Below are 19,873 nucleotides of genomic sequence, written 5' to 3' on the forward strand. Positions count from 1 at the left end.
ACTATAGTTATCTACTTTAGAAATATATAAAAAAAAATTAAATAAAAACGTCGATATCTTTAAAAGAAAATAATTAATATAATATTGTGCATAATTTTGTCCACGTGAGTTTATTATGAAATACAATCATTATTACAATATTTGATTATTGATTGAAACTATTACAATAAATATTAATTGAATTGTTCAAATATTTGTTCTTATTAACTTTAAAATACTAATATTGAAAGTAAATAATTATGTTATTCTTTTCTACTTGAAAGCTAAACATCTTAGTATTGTCATTGATTCAAATACTTTTTCAATCAATTTATAATAGTTTTACATTTATGGTTTCTAAAATTTATTATTTTATAAAATAAAAAAAATGATACGATAGTTTTGAATTAAAAACTGGGTAAAAACAGAAGATCATAACCACCCTAATATTAGAGGAAAAAAGAACAAAAAAAAAAATAGTAACTAAAAATATGACTGTTAAGCAGTCAAAGGAAATATAAATAAATAAATAAAATAGTGTGTGTGGAAGTGTAGTATATATATAATAGTAGATATGTAGTGCTGTTGAGAGAGTAAGTGTGAAGTGTGAAGTGTGAAGAAAAGAATGTCAACAATCCCAGATGATATCTCTCTGTACAACATCATCCCTTTGCTTCCATCAAAGACCCTTATTCGCTTCATATGCACGTGCAAGAGATGGAACACTTTCATACGCCAACCTTCTTTTCTTAACCTTCGCAAACTCACACACAACATCATTTTCCTCTCCCCTCTCGGATCCTCAAAACCCCACATTTTTTCATCACCCTGTCACTTCGACCCTCACGATAATGACGTCATCCTCACACCCCCACGTGCCTCCTCGCTCCTCGTCTCCTTCCCAAACCTTAGCTTCCCCAAAACACGTGTGCAGTGCGTCAACGGTTTGCTCTGCGTCCACCCCCGAGGCAGCGTTTGGCTCTCCTCCCACGTGGAGGCCTTCACCTTCATAGTGAACCCCACCACAAGGCAGGTGCACCCTCTCCCACTCGATCACTCCGTGGAACGAAGAGAGTTCATGGTGTCAACCCACTTCGGATACGACAACGTTCGCGGCGAGTTCAAGGTCCTTCGCGTGTTCAAGTACCGCGCGCGTGGCTCTCACGACATCAAGATCTTCACCCTCGGCTGCGACGCGTCGTGGAGACGCGTGTCTCCCGGAGCCTCCCGCGAGCTCGTGGAAAGCCTCTTGACCCGCCACTGGGACAAGAGAGGGGTCTGCATGAACGGTGTTATATACTGGACGCACGGCTTCATTCTTCTCCTGTTCGATGTGGGGCCTGAGGAGATACTCGCCACGTGCGCTCCCCCACGTTCGGGATACTCCCTTGTATCGTGCAAGTACCCGAGTTTGCAGTACCCTGATCTGATCGAAATGGGTGGTAGTTTGTGCCTGTTCAGATTCCGTGGGAATGATTTGAAGTTGTGGTTTCTGAAGGACCACGAGAGTGCGGAGTGGGAATCCAAGAGTGTTGTGCTTCCTCCAGAGGTAGTGCCACCAGAGGAAGTTGTTTTTCCACTTTGTAGGATCCAGAGTGGTGAGATTTTGTTTCTGCCATATTTTGTTCCCACACATGTTAGAGGAGTTTTGTATGACATGGAGCGTAGGACCTTTAGGACTCTTGCTCTCATGGAAATGCCTCACTCGTTGTTGCCTGATCCAGTTTCAGGACAACTTGACATGTTCTATTGTCAACAAAGTTTCATGTTATTAGAATAGCATAATATCTTTGAATCTCTGTTGCTTTGTTTCCGGGTTTACCTTTGGTTCTTTTTCGCGTTTCTATAGAATTTTGTTAGCCTCGGAGGTTGCTTTTCTTTGTGTTCAAATAATTTATTTTGGTTGAAGAAACAAATTCATTATATTTTTGTGATTTTTTTTTTTTTTTTTGGTTTTCCAAATCTTTGTTGGATCTTAAGCCTGACAACTATATGGAATATGTTTTGTGCCGTTATTGATTAAGAGTGTAAGACATGATTCTAACAAAAAAACATTGTTTATACTTCTATAATCTATCTATACCATTTTATGAAACAAGGTTGTAGCTAAGACAAGATAGGCTTGACCAATTTCTTAATTTTTGTGTACATTTTTTAATATATTATTTATAATTAATTTTTTTAGTATATAAGATTATATAATTATTTTTAAATTGTATATACATAAATATTGTTATAGGATTATTAATTTAAGAAATTTATTATAATTTAAAAACTATATTATTTTATCTTTGAATTTTAATAAAAAAAATGATATTGAAATGAATATAAGGATTAAATTTCATTAGAAAAAGTATGATTTATATATAAATAAAATATATATATATATATTAACGAAAATGATAGTGATAAATCATAAAGAACATTCAACTAAAGATTAATTCTTTCAATTCTTCTAAAAAAATATTTCTCTAGTTTTAATTATTTTGTATAAATATCAAATTATTTTATTTTATTTTATTTTATTCACAAATTATTTGAAAATATTTTAAAATATGAAATTAATCTGAATATTTTTGTTTGAATTTTATTAAATAATATTTTGAAAGATATATTGTATTAATTTTATATTAGTGATCATAACTTTTTTTCTCTAATTTAAAATTACTAAAAAATAAAATTTTAAACAATTAATATTTCATTAAAAATATTAAATTATATTAAAACTTATTTTTTCAAAACTGCGTGCAATATGTTTATAGAATGTTATAAACAATATTTAAATTATTGTCATTATCATTTTTTCCAAAATTAATTCTTTTTAAATTTAATTTGAGATTACGTTATAAAATAGTGACTAAACAAATTATCCTTGAAGGAGATGTTCAAACTTCTTAATTATTAAATTTAAATTATAATTTTATTGTTAAAAAATAAAGAATAAAAATTGATTAATTATACAAGAATAAAATTTAAATAAAAAAAATAGCCTTAGGCCAAGAATCTATTAGACATGACCCAAATATAAAAGAGATATTCTTTTTAATAATTGTTTTGATTTTTATTTTTATATGAACACTTTTACCCTTTTTATTTTATAAAAAAAATTAAATCACTTATCTTTTTAAGTATTGAAAGTTTACTGACGACATAACGATTTCTTTTGATTGATTTTTTTTTGTTTTATTTATCCTTTGCAATGAATAATTATCACTTTTTCTATAAATAAAAAAAAAAGATATATAGAAATGCAAAGTGTCACATCCACTAATAATAATAAAAGAGATTGTGTCCCCCATTTGGTGATACACACTTTGAATAACTTTTACTTTTTCGCTAGTATATATAGAGTTAATTATATACACTGTAGGTGTAAAAAAAATTTACAACGACAACTAATTATATCTTTTAATTATACATGTCACTGTTATTATATCTTTTAATTGTGTCATGTCACTGTTAAAAATAAATGTGTTTATAATGACATGACATAATTAAAAGATATAATTGATTATCAGTGTAAAAAAATTTTACACCGATGATTAACTCATATATAAAAGTACTTTGGATAAGATGTTGTCGGTCTTAATTTAAGTGATTCATTGTATTCTATAAAGGCGAAGATATCAGTCTTTTTTGGACTTGATGAGGAAAGCTATGGTGGCGTGGCGCACTACATGATCCATTTACAATTTCAGTCACTTTCTGTTTGGCATTGGAGTTGGACATTTAGTGTTGCAAGTTTTGTGATAAATATATTAAACACTGCTTCCTAAGAGACCTCGTCAAATAAGTATGATATACATGCCCTGCACGAACTCAATGCAAATCCTATCAAGCAAAAATATTCATATACTTTGGCATTCCACATATACATAAGGAGCTACCAGCAAGGCAATATCATAGCAACCCTGTGTTATATTAGATCATATATTACAGACAGATAGAATATAATTGAAATCTACAAATAGGTTTACATGCATTTGTCAACACATAATGGAATCATTTCTTTTATCTGTGTAGTTGTAGCTGTAGGGTACAAAAGATTGTATTAAAATGTGATTGATCAAGTTGGTTATTCACTTCACTCAACCTCAAACTATATTTCAAAAATTTAATTATAAAAATCCAAAAGTTCTAAGAACATGTTTTCTGTTGAATTGTTATGCTATAAATAATATACATCCTCAGCTATCTATCCCTTCTCAAATCCCAACAGAGAAGAATAACATTTCAATTGAAAAATTTGCAACACCTTAAATACATACAGCATTAAATGGCTCTCTCCAACCATGTTGGCAATCTTAGTGAAGACTTCATCCCCATTCTAGTAAGGAAAACAGAATACAACAGGTGGAGCAAGAACATGAAACATCCACTATTGATCAAAACCTGAAAGCAAAAGCCACATTAGTGTTTTAATGAGCCAAGAACAAGAACCAATTCAATACAAAGACTGTAGAATAGTGACATACCAAAATGCCGAATAGGGTATATATCGTGTTCATTGAGGGAATAGAATTAACACCAGAAGCAGTGAGGACAAAGGTGAGAGAAGCATGAATGTTAATGGTGATCTACAAGCAACATTTCCCACAGTACAAGAGGGAGAGAAAAACACGTTAGTAACCACAGATGATAAAAAAGATTTGGAGAGAATTCTTGAATTGATTACCAAAGCTAGTATGTTTTCCCTAATCAAGAAAGATGAAATCAAGACAAAGCCAACCGCACCCAGTGATCGTACCTACGCACATTATCAAGACTTTATTATAAGAAATGAGTAAACGAACCAGCTTAAACAATCATTTCAAATAGGTATTAAGATGTTTGAGTGAAAAGGTGACAAACATTACAATTGTGCACAAGAAAATTGACAGATTCCAACTTGCTCCTGACCTGAAAAGATGTAAAAAGACACTAAGACAGCAAAACATTTACAGGCTTTCAGCATTATTTAATTTATTTCAACAAAACAAAGGGTTAACAGCTTACAGCTGTTACCCTTATAAGAAAACATTTCAGTCTTGTGACAGGCTACTAAAAAATTAATATTTTGTGAACGTATGTAAATAATTTTGACATAGAAATTGAAGAAAATCGCCACCTAGACAAATATAGAAAGCTCATTAAATTCATGTCCAATTAAATGCCCAATTAGTTTTCATTTCCTTTTGCAGGAAGCAAGCATTGGAAACTTTAGCTTTAGTGCTTTAAGCACCAAGATTGACTGGAAGCTATCTAGAAAAAAGGCACCAGAGCTAAGCACTGGAAATAGAGGAAAAGCACTGCCTAACAGTGAGCATCAATTGTTCCAGTGCTATAAGTGCCAAACCCTATAAAAGAGCTGGATAAATGCTGGTGATTGAGAGCCCAAGTTCTCCCAGTGCCAAAAGTGCTGGAATACAGTGAAGCACTTCCCTAAGCACTGGAAGACAAAAAGAAACCCAGATGTCAGTGCTAGAATCACCATTGCAACGCTGAAGCTGTGTGTTGCAAATTAGATTCAATTATTTGGCACTAAATCCTAGAACTAAGTTCTGGATAGGAAAATTTGCAATGTTGCTTGGAGTGCTGTGGTCAGTATCCTAGGCCTTTAAGTACAAATACACGTTTTAGAGGGGAAAATGGGGGCTAAAAGGAGCAAATCTCTTCTCCTTTTCCGATCTTCTAGTTTTCTTATTGTCTTGCTATATTCCCTAGATTACGGTAGATGAAATTATCGAAATTCTTTGTAATTAGAAATTTTTCTTTTCAAAGCAAGTTTCTTCTATGAATATGAGCAATTTCTTTCTGCATTTCATGCTTTCTCTAACAGGCCATTAGCGATCTGAGGTTGTGTTTGTCAATGGAAAATTATGAATGCTTCCAGATATGAGAGTAATTGACTTGTTTGTGATATTCTAGATATAGAACTTCATGAGCAAATGTTTTGCTAGATTTCTACACTTAATTAGATCTATGATTTTCTAAGGGATTATTAGAACCCTGTGTTTAATTGAAGGGGCTTAGATTCAAGGAATTGAACATAGTCTAATTTTGATAGATCAAACTTCAATTTCATGATGTTCCACTGGATTGTGTTTGATTACTAAGAGGGACATAGAAAGATTCAAAACCTAGTCAAATCCATTTCTTGATTCTTGATTAATTCAAAATCATAAAAATCAACTAAACATCAATTAGTCTTAGTTGTTGCATTTAATTTCATGTTCCATCAAATATATTGGTTTGTCCAATTGTGTGAGCTAGTGAATGAATATCAATCTTCGTTTAAAACAACCCTACTTCTCTGCTCTATTACTTGTATGACTGGTACATTTACCAAGTCTTTTAAGAGTCTCAAGACTCTCAACCATTCTCCAGGGTGAAAATTAGAAAAATATTACTTGTAGGTATAGGAATTCACTTAGATTAGAGGAGGGAAATACAGAAAAGAGGTGGGAAAGGGTGAGCAACATGTTGTATGAGTACATTATCTACAATAATTTTAAAAAAATAAAAATAATAAAATAATAAAATAATAAAAAATTTGAATATGGGCATGACAAGGTATATTAAGTTAAATGTAATTATTATATTTTATTAATTTTTTTTATTTTTCATAATATAGTTGATAATTAAATTGATTTACTATCATTATAATGTTATGACCAATCTTTAATGATTTTGCAGAATTTGTTGAAAAAGCATTATTGTAACCAAATTTAAATATAAATGTTATAATTCCAATTATGTTAATATTTTCATTTCTATCCAAAGAGAAAACATATATAAGAGGTTAACATTTAAGACACCCAGATTCTGACATCTGGTATGGATATGATACATATAGGTTGCCAGTTTTGAAGTATATATGCATCAGAGGTGAGGAGAAAGGTGTGATTGTGTGACTGAAGGTTTGGGAAGGAGAGACAAGCCTTCTCAAATTGCTTTGGGTTATCTGTATTTTTCTATTTTAGTCCATCTTGATTTGCTTATTTTATATCCACTAATACAGAATAGCAGGAGGGAAAATCTAACACAATTATCTAATTTAATTCTATAATTGGTCCAGTTCTCTCATCTTGCCACATTATATAATAAGGATAATATCAGAAATCAAACAACATCTGCATTTAACAAAGCAACATACAAAAATATAAATTGCTTGCCCACTTTAAAACAACATCATCTGTTAGTCATGCCTACTTTGGAAGACTGAACATTATGCTACAAAATTCAAGTTTAATAATTTCACGTAAAAGTGAGGTGATTTAATTCGTGTTAACTTGAATTAAAAAAATGTAAATATCACAAATCAATGATTCACAGCATTATACAACCAAAGTAGTAATCTTAATTCAATGAATTTCATTACAAAGTTAACCAGTACATGAAGTATGAAAGAACATAAAATATGTGCTTGACTTACCTCCACAAAGTACCCATTGTGAAACCAACTATACCATGCTTAAGCTGCATGAAAGAAATATTCACTAATCATTTAATTTATAGGTGGTTTCACTACAGTATGCAAGCTATACATAACCCAACATAAAATATTTGTGTAAAAGGAAAATGAAGGGAGGCAAATCTTGGTTCCAAGTTCCAACAAGATTAATTTCCAATGATCACACCTGCAATTCTTACAAACAGTGACCTACGGTATACAGATTTTCAAGCTGTATGCAAAGAAATTGGCATGTTGTTATGGTCGAGGCTATAGTAAACCACTATATTGACTATTATCATCTCTAGAGGGATAAAATATAACCCACGTGAGATGTTCTGCTCTGAATAGCACCACATTTACAAGAATACATATTTGATATAAAAATAAATACATAAATAAAAATAAAAATAAAAAAATGCATCCTCCAACTAATTTGTAAATATTGGAGATCTCATGTCAACTAGTAATAAGACCAAAGTAATATATATGAGAAACAACTCTTACCTTAAAAGTTGATATTATGATGTTGAGAGTTAGACTCAACCTCATATTCTAATATGTTACAAGAGTATGTGATTGTTGTTGAGTATATTAGACTGTTATTAGCCAATCTCATATCAGCTAGTGATAAAGCCAAAGTAACATATATAAATAGAGGACAACCCTCACCTTACAAGCGGTTTTATAAGGTTGAATTAAACCCAAATATATATTATAAGAGTAAACAACTTTTCTTCTCCTAAAATATAAAAATACTCACTTCTCATAAAATTACATTTTGGCTCACAAAATTACAATTCCTTTCTTTTGTAAACAAAATAATAGGCAACAGCAAGGAAAACACAAAGGCAGAGTCCAGAGTCGTGTTGACCTAGCTCAGTAAGTTGATAAAGTTAAAAGCAAGCTCACCAGATAAGTTAGGGCTTTTACTGGACCAGACAAGACAAGCAAAAGTATAGTTGTCGCCACCTACAACAAAAAATAAATGCAACGTTAACAATCTGATAATCGATGCATCAATAACAATTCAAGAATACTTCAAAAATTAGTTTAATTTACATAAACAGTCTGTTTAAAATATTTTTTACACAGACATCCAATGAGATTGATCACTTTACCATGTCATCCTATTCATTAACATGATGTGACAATAATATAAATTTCTATCAGATGTCAGTACAAACTATTCTACACATAAATTAAACTCTTCAAGAATTATTTATAGCATTATGGGAAGCAACTAGCAAGTCTAACCAGAGTTTTCCTTCCAGCATCAACACCCCATCTCATTGAGGATATCACTATTGGCAATGAGAAGAAACAACTAAAGTAATTCTGCAATCAGAAACAAAAGCCAAACATGAGAATTGAGAATTAAAAAAATAACAAACATCCAAAACGTGAATTGAAAATTTTCTACCAGCATAAAGAGACTACAAGCGTTTTTGTTAGCATTAACCAAATTTCAACCCAAACCCATCCCAAAAATAAATAAATAAAAAGACCCATTACTCTATTTTCTTTGCCAAACCTCGTACAAACAAAGATCAAATTTTTGTTAGAACCAACCAAATTCCAACCAAAATAACACGTACCCACTATTCTCCTTTCTCAACAAAACTCCACAAACAAACAAAGACCCAATTTTTATCCGCATTAACAAACCTCAATGGCTAGGGAATTGCTCAAGAAATAGACCAAACCGGTGAGTGCAGCAAACATGGAACACTCAACCAATTGCAGTGTTTTCTGGTATACTGCTCCATTTGGCGACAAGTCGTGAAGTTCCAGCGAAACTCCCTTGTCTTCTTCTTCATTGTGTTTGGTTCTGCAAACTGGCCCTCCAAAATTCGAAACCCTGAGAAGATTGGAAGAGAGAGAGAGTGGGGGTTTGAGTGAGGGAAGAGAGAGAGAGAGGGATTGGAGAGAGAAGTGAAGAGGGTTGGATTTGGCACTGGACAAGAAGAAGAATGGAGAATGTGGATGAGTTTTGAGGGGAATCATGGAGGAGACTTAGGTCGTGTTTGGTTCTGTGGAATAATATGGTTTAAAATGAAACGGTCGTTGAGGTTTCGTTTTTGTCGAATGGGAAGTAGTTGATGAAAAATGAAAATCAAGCGAATTACAATAATTAGTGTGCAACGGCTTCTTCCTCAATCCTCATCCACCATTCCAAACACTGCCTTGTGATTTTTACGTCAATGGGTTGATACTAATTCGGCCAAATTGGATTAGGGATGTGTGTTTTTCTTTTACCTTCTGCTCGGTAGGGGAAAAAAATTAGCATGTAGAAGAAATAAATAAATCGAAAAAAAAAATTATGTTTCATGGGAGAGAAATGAAAGAGAAAATGATTAAAAAGTTGTATGTTATATAAATAAATAAATATAAGCGGTTAATTAATGTATTTTGAAATTAAAAATAAGTTAATTGAATTTTAATTTGAATATTAATTAGTAACATGCAATTTTGGATGGATTACACACATAAAAAAATACAAATGTAAATTAACTATGCATCATCTCGAAATTTTATGTTGTTAATGATTGTGCTTGTCGTGCTAGTACTTGGCACAATGGTGTAAGTCCCTTGTTAGCATTGTTTGTTTTTGAGACTTGAGTATACTACATTTGAGTAGAGCTTGTAAGATGTAAGAGGGAATTTTGAGACAGTAGAATAAAGAAATAATTAATATTAAGTTAATTAAGAACTCGGGAACAATTGAGAGATTTAGCCTATTGAAATAGTTGAACAAGTAGATTATTCACATCGAATAATAATAATAATACATTCCAATTTTTAAATTATATTTATTTGAGATATGTATATGCATAAAATTTGTGTTTTTAAGGTATTTGTGTAAAAACTTATGTTTGAAAGATCCCTTAGTGATTAAAGAATTTAAACTTTAAGGGTCAATTTGTTTTGAAATCTTAATCACATCTATAATGTTTTGGGGATCTAAAGTGATGGAAAATCTTAAGGAGAAGAATGAAGAATTTTTTATAGTTTTTTTTTTTAACTTCTTTCATCTTTGTTCATATGATTTCAAATATCAAAGAAATCAAATAAATAAGAGTAAAAAGAGTGATTGGTGTGCCACTTCTAAGTGAAAGATAAGCATGAGAAGTTAAACTTGTCACAAAGAAGAATTCTTTGATAAAAGTTCTTAAGGAGAAAATTTTTCAAAGAGAGAATTAGAGACTTTGCATAGATAATTTTAGAAATTTAGTTCTTATTCAACACTCAGTGACTAAGTACACATAGGGAAATCTACATGACAAGGTCCAAAAGGTGTGGTAGGGGGCATAGAAGCAAGCATACAAAAACTATGATTAGTGTGTAAAATATGTGACTTGGTAGGTGATGTGCAAACTAATGAGAGAGTTCATGAAGCCATAATTTTAATCCACCATGATAGATGTATGACTCTCCATTCTTTCATGGGCCAAATAAGTTCAATAAGCACATATGTCAAATATTAGTTGTACTCCCTCCCCTAAAATACTAAATACATCCTTAAAAATAATTTACAAGAAAATAAATTCCTATATTATTTGACCACAAATACATAGTCAAAATTAAGAAAATACTTATAATGAAAATTATATATAAAGAAGAAAAAGTGGATTATTAAAAATGGCCTAAAGATCAACATGAGCTTAGACATTTTTTATTCAAGCCTAACTCACTCATGTTGGATTAACCTCTTGGGCATGAGTCATCGCTCAGTGATTAGAGAATTTGGACCTTAGGGGTCAATTTGTTTTGAGAATCCCAATCACATATAATGAGTATAAGTGAATCTAGTGTGACCTTATAACCTTAACGAGTTACTAGTGGATCTTCCCCTAGGGTTTAGTGGTAGGCACCTAAGTTGGGTGGCTATATTCTTTGACATGTACTCTTATGCTACTATTTTTGCAATTGATTTTTGAAATAGTGTCACATGCACAATTATGTTATAACATGACACATTGTATAACATTATATATCTCTTAAATAGGTTGATAAATTATATGATGAATTTTGTTATAATTTGATATTGTTTGATCTTTGTTTCACATTGGGAGCATGAGTGGGTTGTATCTTACTCTCTTTATTTGATTGATTTTGTTTAGGTTGTCATTTGCAAGTAAGACTCAATTAGATGGTGATGCTAGAGAAAAAGCTTAGAACTCATTTGCTTGTAGCTTTGACTATCATGCTCTAATATTATATGACATTAAAATTTAAGTTTTATTATTTTCAAATGATTTATTTTTCTTTATTTCCCATTGTTTATAATTTTGAACTTATGTGTAGTTGTGAAAGTGTTAAAAGTTTACTAGACATTTTTTAATTGTTTTTAATTTTAATTGACTATATGACTAGAGTATAATGTGGGTTTGTTACTATTGCAAAATGTTTTTGTACCTATCCGATATTACAATGGTAAATATGTGTTGAACTTTGAAGGATAAGGTATTTATAAAAGATACTCCAACGCTCAAGTTAGGATGGACTCAAATATTTATGAGAGTAATAAATGAACAATAGTTTACCTTGATCTATGTAACTATTTATACTGATCATAGTGGGCTTGAATTTGTTGAGCCTTTAGTTCCTGATTACTAATTACGTAATACAGTTATTGACTATGAGTTAGTCTCTTAATATTGTTTCTCTCCTTTATTAATCAGGAAACCACAAGTACTTCAAAATAATCACTTTGATCGTCTCAACTTGTTCAAGAGTCAATGTTGTTGAGACTATCCTTCATAAGACGAATGTGTACATAGTCATGTTGATCATCTCGATCTGTTCAACAGTCGACATTACCAAGATTGTCCTGCGTGAGGCGAATGTCTATGTACATAAGGTGAACTCATCATCGATATATTATGTTGTCTCGATCGTCGAGATAAATGATAAAATAAACATTGTCCTTTATTAATGTTGTCCTCATATCCTTTTACTGTATAGTTTTGTAAAAGTTCAAAAAAAATTATTTATTTTTTATATATCATGAAAACCTCTTTTAATTTTTATATTAACTATAGAGAGAGATAGAGTGTCACATGTATATATCAAAAGTTTAAAAATAATGTTCGTTACAAAAAAAAAATGTCATATAATGATACACACTTTATAATAATACAATATTTGTCATTAAAAAAAAAATTTATTTACACTTGAATACAATATATGTTAGTATGTTATTAAAAAATATAGATATAAATACAATATATATTATTAAATTTTATTCAAAATCAACATTAAAATTGTGCATAATTATATGTTAAATAGATTTATGCCTATATATTTTACTTATAATAACATTTTTTATATTTCACTATATATATATATATATATATATATATATATATATATATATTAATGTATACATCAATGTCATTGCAGTATTAATAACTCTAGATGATATTTAACGACAGATACTAAACATGCTGAGATTAAAATATATAATTTCTAAAGTATAAGAATCAAACCCTAAATGATACATACATAAAAACCAAATGTATAGTTAAACCTAGAAAAATTCACTATACATGTGTAGGCTCCATGAGGGAGTAATTGGGCTTGTTTTCCAATTTTGCTGACTTCTATAGCCTCTGAATTGCTTTGGGCCACGCACCAGTCCAAAACATGAAGTAAAGTTAATTTCGCATGATATAAGAGGAAATACTCTCACACAATGTGAAAATGTTAAACCAAAATGAATTTTCTGCTTTCTTTTTTACTTGTAAATAAGAAAGATATAAATTAAAATGAGAACATCGTAAACCTCTTTAAATTCATACTTTAAGAAAATTAAAATTATTAAATCTTACTTGCTGGCATTTAAACATTCAGCAATTTGATTTATTTTAAATTATAATAAGATATAAATTTGTTTTTTGTTGGAGAGAAAAATAAACATAATCAATGGTATGTTTTCTGTTAGAAAAGTAAACAAAAATAATAATAAAATGTAAGAAATGTTGATCGTTTACATTAAAGTTCAAGAAGCTAAATTACAAAACCTGAAATTTCTTAAGGTAATTTGTTTTTAGTCTAAAATTGAAGTGAGTTATTTATAAATTTTAAAAAAAATATTTTTTAAAATGACTAGTAAAAATTAAGTTTTTTTAGTTACGCTTAATCCTACAAAATAATCTTAATCTGTTAGCACCATTTACATGTAAGTATTATATTTAACTACTTTTACAATCAAATAAACTAATTTAAACATGCATTTTAATATATAGAGAGAGGAATTAATGTTTTTGTTAACCACGGTATTAGTATGTAAAATTCATCATAAAAAATAGTGATTAATCTTTATTAAATATTATAAACGAATATAAAATAATTTTTTTCTTTTAGCATAGTTTATTTCTATGAGTATATAAATAATACTTTCTCTAATACTCTCTTTCTCACATTTTTGTTATTATTATTTGTTAAAATTGATTAAAAATCACATATTATAAGAGTCGCATTTCATTTAATGAATTTTTTTTAATTTAGTAATAAGATTTATCAAAATTTATTGTTTTAATTAATAATAGAGACATTATTAACTGAGAGAGTATCCAAACATTTATCGAGTAAAAAGCTTGAAATAAAATATGGAAGTTAAAATAATTTGTATAATCATAAAATGCTTAGCACAAAATGTGATGTATTTGTCTAGGCTAGTATTACCTGTCTACTCTATTTGATCACTAGATTACTAGAATAATTGAACAGCTATAAACCACCTTAGAGCATTCTGACACTATAGGACTAACATGGGCCCATAGAGGTGCATGTCAGACAACCAACATGCCCATAACATTCTAGGTTAATTGCACTTAATCATTTCTCATTCAAAAGAAAGCACATAGACAAATCTTTTTTTTTTTTTTTCTTTCTTTCTTTCTTTTATCTTTCTTGGGTCTCCTTCACTTTTGTTGGATGGCTCGATGTAAGTGTATTTTACTAGGATCCCAAATCATTTAAAACTTAATTGATTGCAAAAACAACAAAATAATTAGTGAACAAAGACCAAGGAAACATCATGATTACCCTAATATTTATAAATTACGACAAACTCAAGAGATTTACTATAGAGAATATGAGGGGAGAGAAAGAAAAAGGGAGAGACAATGCAGCATTGCTTAAGCAATATACTATTCTGCCTCTTTGTCCCAATGATTCAATAGGATTGTGCATGCTTGGGGCGTGCCACCACTACAATTATGTTTGTCTCATGGTCATGCCATAGTTTCTATTGGTTCTTATAACTCAGGTTGTAATAACCATTTGCAATGTTTGATTGTACCATGCTTCTTCTTCCACTTTGACATGGTACTATTTTGTGAGGGTGAAATTGAAGACCATTTATGAAGCCACTCAAGGAACAATCAAATGCATTGACTCTCTTCTTTAACCATTATCATTTTCTTATGAATGGATCTTTATCAACACCCAAATTAATGGCACAACAAGATGTTACTGAAAATGAAGTAAGTTTACCATGCGGCTCTTTTTATTTACTTGACAAGGTTATTTATTTTTATTTATTTTCAAAATGAATAATTTTTTTTTTAAAAAATCTTAAATGGATAATTGTGTTTGTGTACATGAAATCTAAATCAAAATTGTCTTTCAAAGACACAATATTTACTTTATTTTTTCTCTCTTTATTTTAAACAGAAGTTGTGATTAATACTACCACTTTGTTTTGTTTTTTTTCTTTACTATTTTCTATTAAAATAATATTGTTTACATTTAAATAATATTTTATGTAATTTTTTAATTAACAAAATTGTATTTTAAAATATGACTTCTATTTTTTTAAACTAGAATATATATATATATATATATATATATATATATATGGAAACTTTCACTTTAAAAGTCATATTTTACAATGTGACTTAATCTTTCCACTAAAAATAACTACGAATTACTTTATTTTTTACAATTTTTTTAAAGGTTACCTATTTCAGAAAATTTTCAAAAAAGATTACCCCTCATGTATGTCCTCCTTATCTTTCTCTGTACCTGTAAGAAATTGGTTTAGAAAACTTTTTTTTTTTTGGGTTACAATAAAATCTTTCTTTTTTAATCAGGCTAAAGGACTTTCAGAAACGTAAGGCTGGAGCATTCAAATTAGCACCTTTTCTTTATCTTTATTTTTGTACATCTACTTAGCTAATTATAAAATGAGGAGTAATCATTTCTTTTTTTCAATTCGCATCTTCTTTGGTGAAAGTAAAGCTTAATCCCTAGTATTTACATTCATTATAAAACATGAGTTTGAGCTTATTGTTACTTTTGTTAGCAATTTGATTAGTAAATTTATCAATTAACATTTGACTAATAGCCATAAAATTGAATTTGTACATTTCTAGTAATATATATATTTTTATTTTATTTTTTTCTTAAGGTTTTAATGTCTATTTATTTAGAAAAAGAATATGGGTCCAGCTTGAGAATTGGGCAAAAAAGAAAAAGGGTAAAGAATGAGAAGAAGGATATATAACAGCCATAATAGATCCTGATTTGGAGAGACAAGGAGAGTACTATAAACCGCTTTTCCGTCTTGCCCGATTGTCATGTCTACACTAAAGACTTTCTAAGATATTTGAATTGGGGTTAAGGTGTTTTGGGTTCGACTTAATTTTCATCCTAAACTAGTTTATTATATTTTCTTATGATAATAACATTTTTAAATGGGTTAGCCATGCCATCGAACATTATATTGGAGCTAGTGGGAACACTTGCAATAGAAAAGAACCATTAGTGGGATGATAACAATTAAAATAAATCAAACATGGATTACTTGTACCAACTTGTTGAGTATAAATAGAAATTGGAGAAGTATGCCCTACTCCCCCGATTATGCATTATTTTTCATTTTTATGAGATATGACCATCTATAATATATATATATATATATATATATATATATATATATATATATATATATATATATATATATATATATACTCTTTGTGTTTGTTTTATTAGATAAAAAATAATTTTAGATTTTCAGAGTATAAGTTTTAATGATTAGAAATTTAGACATTTTTTAAGAGAAGATTTTTTCAAATTATACTAACATTAAGTTTCTCAGACGAACTACTTTATTAGTAAGACAAAAACATTATATATATATATATATATATATATATATCAATATTATGTTTGATAACTAAATCATATTTATCTATATTATTTCTTGACAAATTAAAAGCAATAAAAATTTTCTTCAGTACTCGCACAACAAAAAAGTAACACAAACATGCTTTGAGTTAGAGAAAGGACAAGAAAAATCCTCAAATCATGTGAAGTCTTAGAAAAAGTTATTTTTGACTACACACACAATAGTTCCTTTTATTTGGTGTCTTAAAGGTGATAAGTAGCTTCCTTATTTAGATAAGAAGTGACAATTTGGTGAAACACATTTAGTGCACTAGTGGATACTTCTTTTCACAAGGAATGAAAATAAAGACAAACGAAGCAAGTATGTGAGAGATGCTCACGGATTTGCAACAATTATCTTCACGAAGCACTTATATAAGAAAACTTGAAGATTAAAAAAGGAGAGGACAATCAATTATAAAAGTTTTTATTCATTTTTTATATGAAAAAAAAATTGTACTTAAATTGGTTGTATTACGTCTTGATAATAAAATGAAATAATAAAATGATTTCCCAACTTTAACTTGGTGTCATTGCTTTGAACGTAAAGATGCTTGATTGTAAAAGAATACTTGGTTATTGAAACCTAAAGAGACTTTGTGTTCAAAGAATACTTGGATAGTTATGTAAAGAAGTAAGTCAAACAATACTTAAGTTGAGCCAAAAGTGACTTGTGAAAGAGTACCCATATCTTTGTAAAAGATAGTGGAACTTGATCGAGTTGATAAAGAATTAGACATAGTCTCAGTGGTTAAGACAAGCTAATATAAAAGTATTACGTTTTTTTTTCTCTTAAACTCTTCATCTGCACTTATAAGGATTTAGGATACTATAGTATTTTGAAAAAAGTGTTGAGTCTTTGATTGATACTATTCAAAATCTCCCTTTTATAGTGTCTTTCTTTTCTCCACAATTTGGTATCAAAGCTCAACATTTGATGGGGTTAAACATCTAACTGTGCTAAAGGAAAAAATCATAAAATGGAAAGTAGTGAGGGTTAGTACCTGCTTGAAAGAGATTCTTTTACAATGTCACCAACCTTTAAGGGAGAAGACTACCCATATTGTAAAGACAAAATACAAACATTTATTAAGTTCACCCAATATCATCTTTGGAAGATCATCACAAGTGGCGGTGTTCTTGTGATCAGGGCAGAAAGTGAGTACATGTAAGATGATTATAACACCTTACAACTTGACACAAAGGCATGATACATCTTGGCTTGCTTTTTGCTAAGAAAGAAGTGCATCAAGTTCTGTAGTTGCAAGACTACCAAAGTAATATGGGAAGCCATCATGGAAACTCATGAGGGCACTAAAGATGTAAGACTTAGATGAGATGATACTTTTTAAAGACACTGTGAGTTGTTCTTTATGAAAAAGAATGAAACCATTGGTGAGATATTTGAAAGGTTCAAAACTATTCTCAATGAATTAAAATACCTAGGAATTGAGTTCTCCAAATCTTAGAACAATCTCAAGATCTTTGATAGTTTTCCAAAGATTTGGGAACCAAAGGTCATCGCTATATCAAAAGTGCATAACCTTAAAACTCTTACAATGAATAAACTCTTAAGAGCCCTAAAAGTTCATAAAGTCCATATGAACAACAAGGGTCATCTAAGAGCAAATGATTCTATTACTCTAAGGTCTGCTAAAACCAATAAGAAGAAGGATAAGGCCAAAGCTCTAAAGGTTGGGTCTAAGCATGGTAGCTCATATAAAAGTTCTAAAAACTCCATGGATGATGAAATATCTCTCATGTTTAAGAAGTTTAAGAACATGCCCAAAAAGAAAGGAAGATTAAAAAGCTTCCATTAAAAGAATGATGGGTTCAAAAAACTTGTCCAAGAAGAAAAAAGAAAGGTCATCTGCTATGAGTGTAACAAGCTTGGACACATGAATGCTAAATGTACAACACTTAGAAAGTAATGGACCAACAAAAACAAAGTCAAGTAGAGTCTAATGGTCACCAAGGAAGATCTGGACAATAGCAGTAGCAGTAGTTCAGACAATGAGAAGGTTAACATTTGTCTCACCACAGTTGCAAACGAAATGGTAGAACTTGACTTTGACTCTTGTTCTTAAGATAATTTTGATGAAGAGGAGATGTCCTATGAAAATCTTCTGAAAAACTCTCACATTGTCACTCTTGAGTACAAAGAATTTAAATAAAAATGAAAACTATTACAAATAAAAAATGAAAAACTCAAGAATGATCTGTCAAATGCTACCAAAAAGATTTAAACTGCCAAACACAAGATCACAAGTAATGAACCACCTATGATTACAACATTGCAAGTTAAAAACATAAAACTCATAAAGGATCTTATTAAGTTTGTGAATGGATCTTCTACAATGACTATGTTCCTAAAGCATAAAAGATTACCCTCTGACAAAAGTGGTCTTATGTTTGATAAGAAAGAGTCTAAGACATCGTTCTCTAGACCTAGGACTTTCCTCTGTAACATCTTTGAGGAAAAATAAAAAAGCAATCATGCCCCTAGCAAATGTAAAAACAAACAGAAATAGAAAAGTAAGTCTAAGGTCAAGCGTACTAACAAAAAAGGACAAAAAAAATGTGGGTACCAAAATCTCAAATAATTCCTGTTGTAGATATCATTGGTGGGAAAAATGAAGGATTTACACTAGTACTTGGACAATGGTTACTCACAACACATGATGGGAGAAAGATTTGTTCCTAAACATGGAACCTCATGAAGAAACAGTCTCATTTGGAGGAAGTGGTAAAGGAAATATCAAAGGTATAGGTAAGATTGGTAAAAAACTCTATACCTATTGCTAATAATGTATTATATGTTGAAGGATTAAAATATAATTTTCCTAACAAAAGTCAATTTTGTGACTGGAGATATACTATATCTTTTGACAAGGATTCATGCATAGTCAAACAAAGTGATGAATCTATGCTTTTTACTACTTATAGAAAGAATAATCTAGAAAATTTGGGCAAACAAAATGTAACATGTTTAGTTTTCAAAGAAGATAAAAGATGGATTTGGCACAAAAAGTTTGGGCATATAAATTTAAAACATATTTCTAAACTAAACAAGAAAAAGTTTACTAGGACGATAAACTCATCTTTTCTATGAAGCTTTTTAGAAAGGGAAAGAGATTGAAACTTTTTTCAAATCTAAATAAATTGTTTTCACTTCTCGACCTTTGGAACTGTTACATGAAGATTTGTTTGGTCCAACTAGAACTCTAAATTTAAGAGGTAAAAAATATGGGTTTATCATTATAAATAGATATTTTAGATATACTT

General features: G+C 30.0%; 2 protein-coding genes across 2 annotated transcripts; one reads left to right on the plus strand and one right to left on the minus strand.

Moving 5' to 3' along the window:
- The first annotated feature begins 595 nt into the window (after positions 1-595).
- On the plus strand, positions 596-1,932 carry LOC109806348 (putative F-box protein At5g52610). Its single transcript, XM_020368721.3, has one exon. It carries the CDS (start codon positions 605-607, stop codon positions 1,757-1,759), a length of 1,155 nt encoding a protein of 384 aa, XP_020224310.1. The 5' UTR covers positions 596-604; the 3' UTR covers positions 1,760-1,932.
- A 2,130-nt stretch (positions 1,933-4,062) lies between these two features.
- Positions 4,063-9,632, minus strand: LOC109806715 (uncharacterized). The gene is made up of 8 exons (XM_020369202.3): positions 9,080-9,632; positions 8,669-8,749; positions 8,324-8,383; positions 7,394-7,437; positions 4,836-4,878; positions 4,655-4,726; positions 4,455-4,556; positions 4,063-4,371 (listed from the first exon to the last, which is right to left on the minus strand). The coding sequence occupies exons 1-8, from the start codon at positions 9,416-9,418 to the stop codon at positions 4,252-4,254; spliced, it is 861 nt and encodes a 286-aa protein (XP_020224791.2). The 5' UTR covers positions 9,419-9,632; the 3' UTR covers positions 4,063-4,251.
- Between the last annotated feature and the right edge of the window lie 10,241 nt (positions 9,633-19,873).

This window comes from Cajanus cajan, chromosome 11 (assembly GCF_000230855.2).
Source record: "Cajanus cajan strain Asha chromosome 11, NIPB_CcT2T_4, whole genome shotgun sequence".
Classification (NCBI taxonomy): Eukaryota; Viridiplantae; Streptophyta; class Magnoliopsida; order Fabales; family Fabaceae; genus Cajanus; species Cajanus cajan.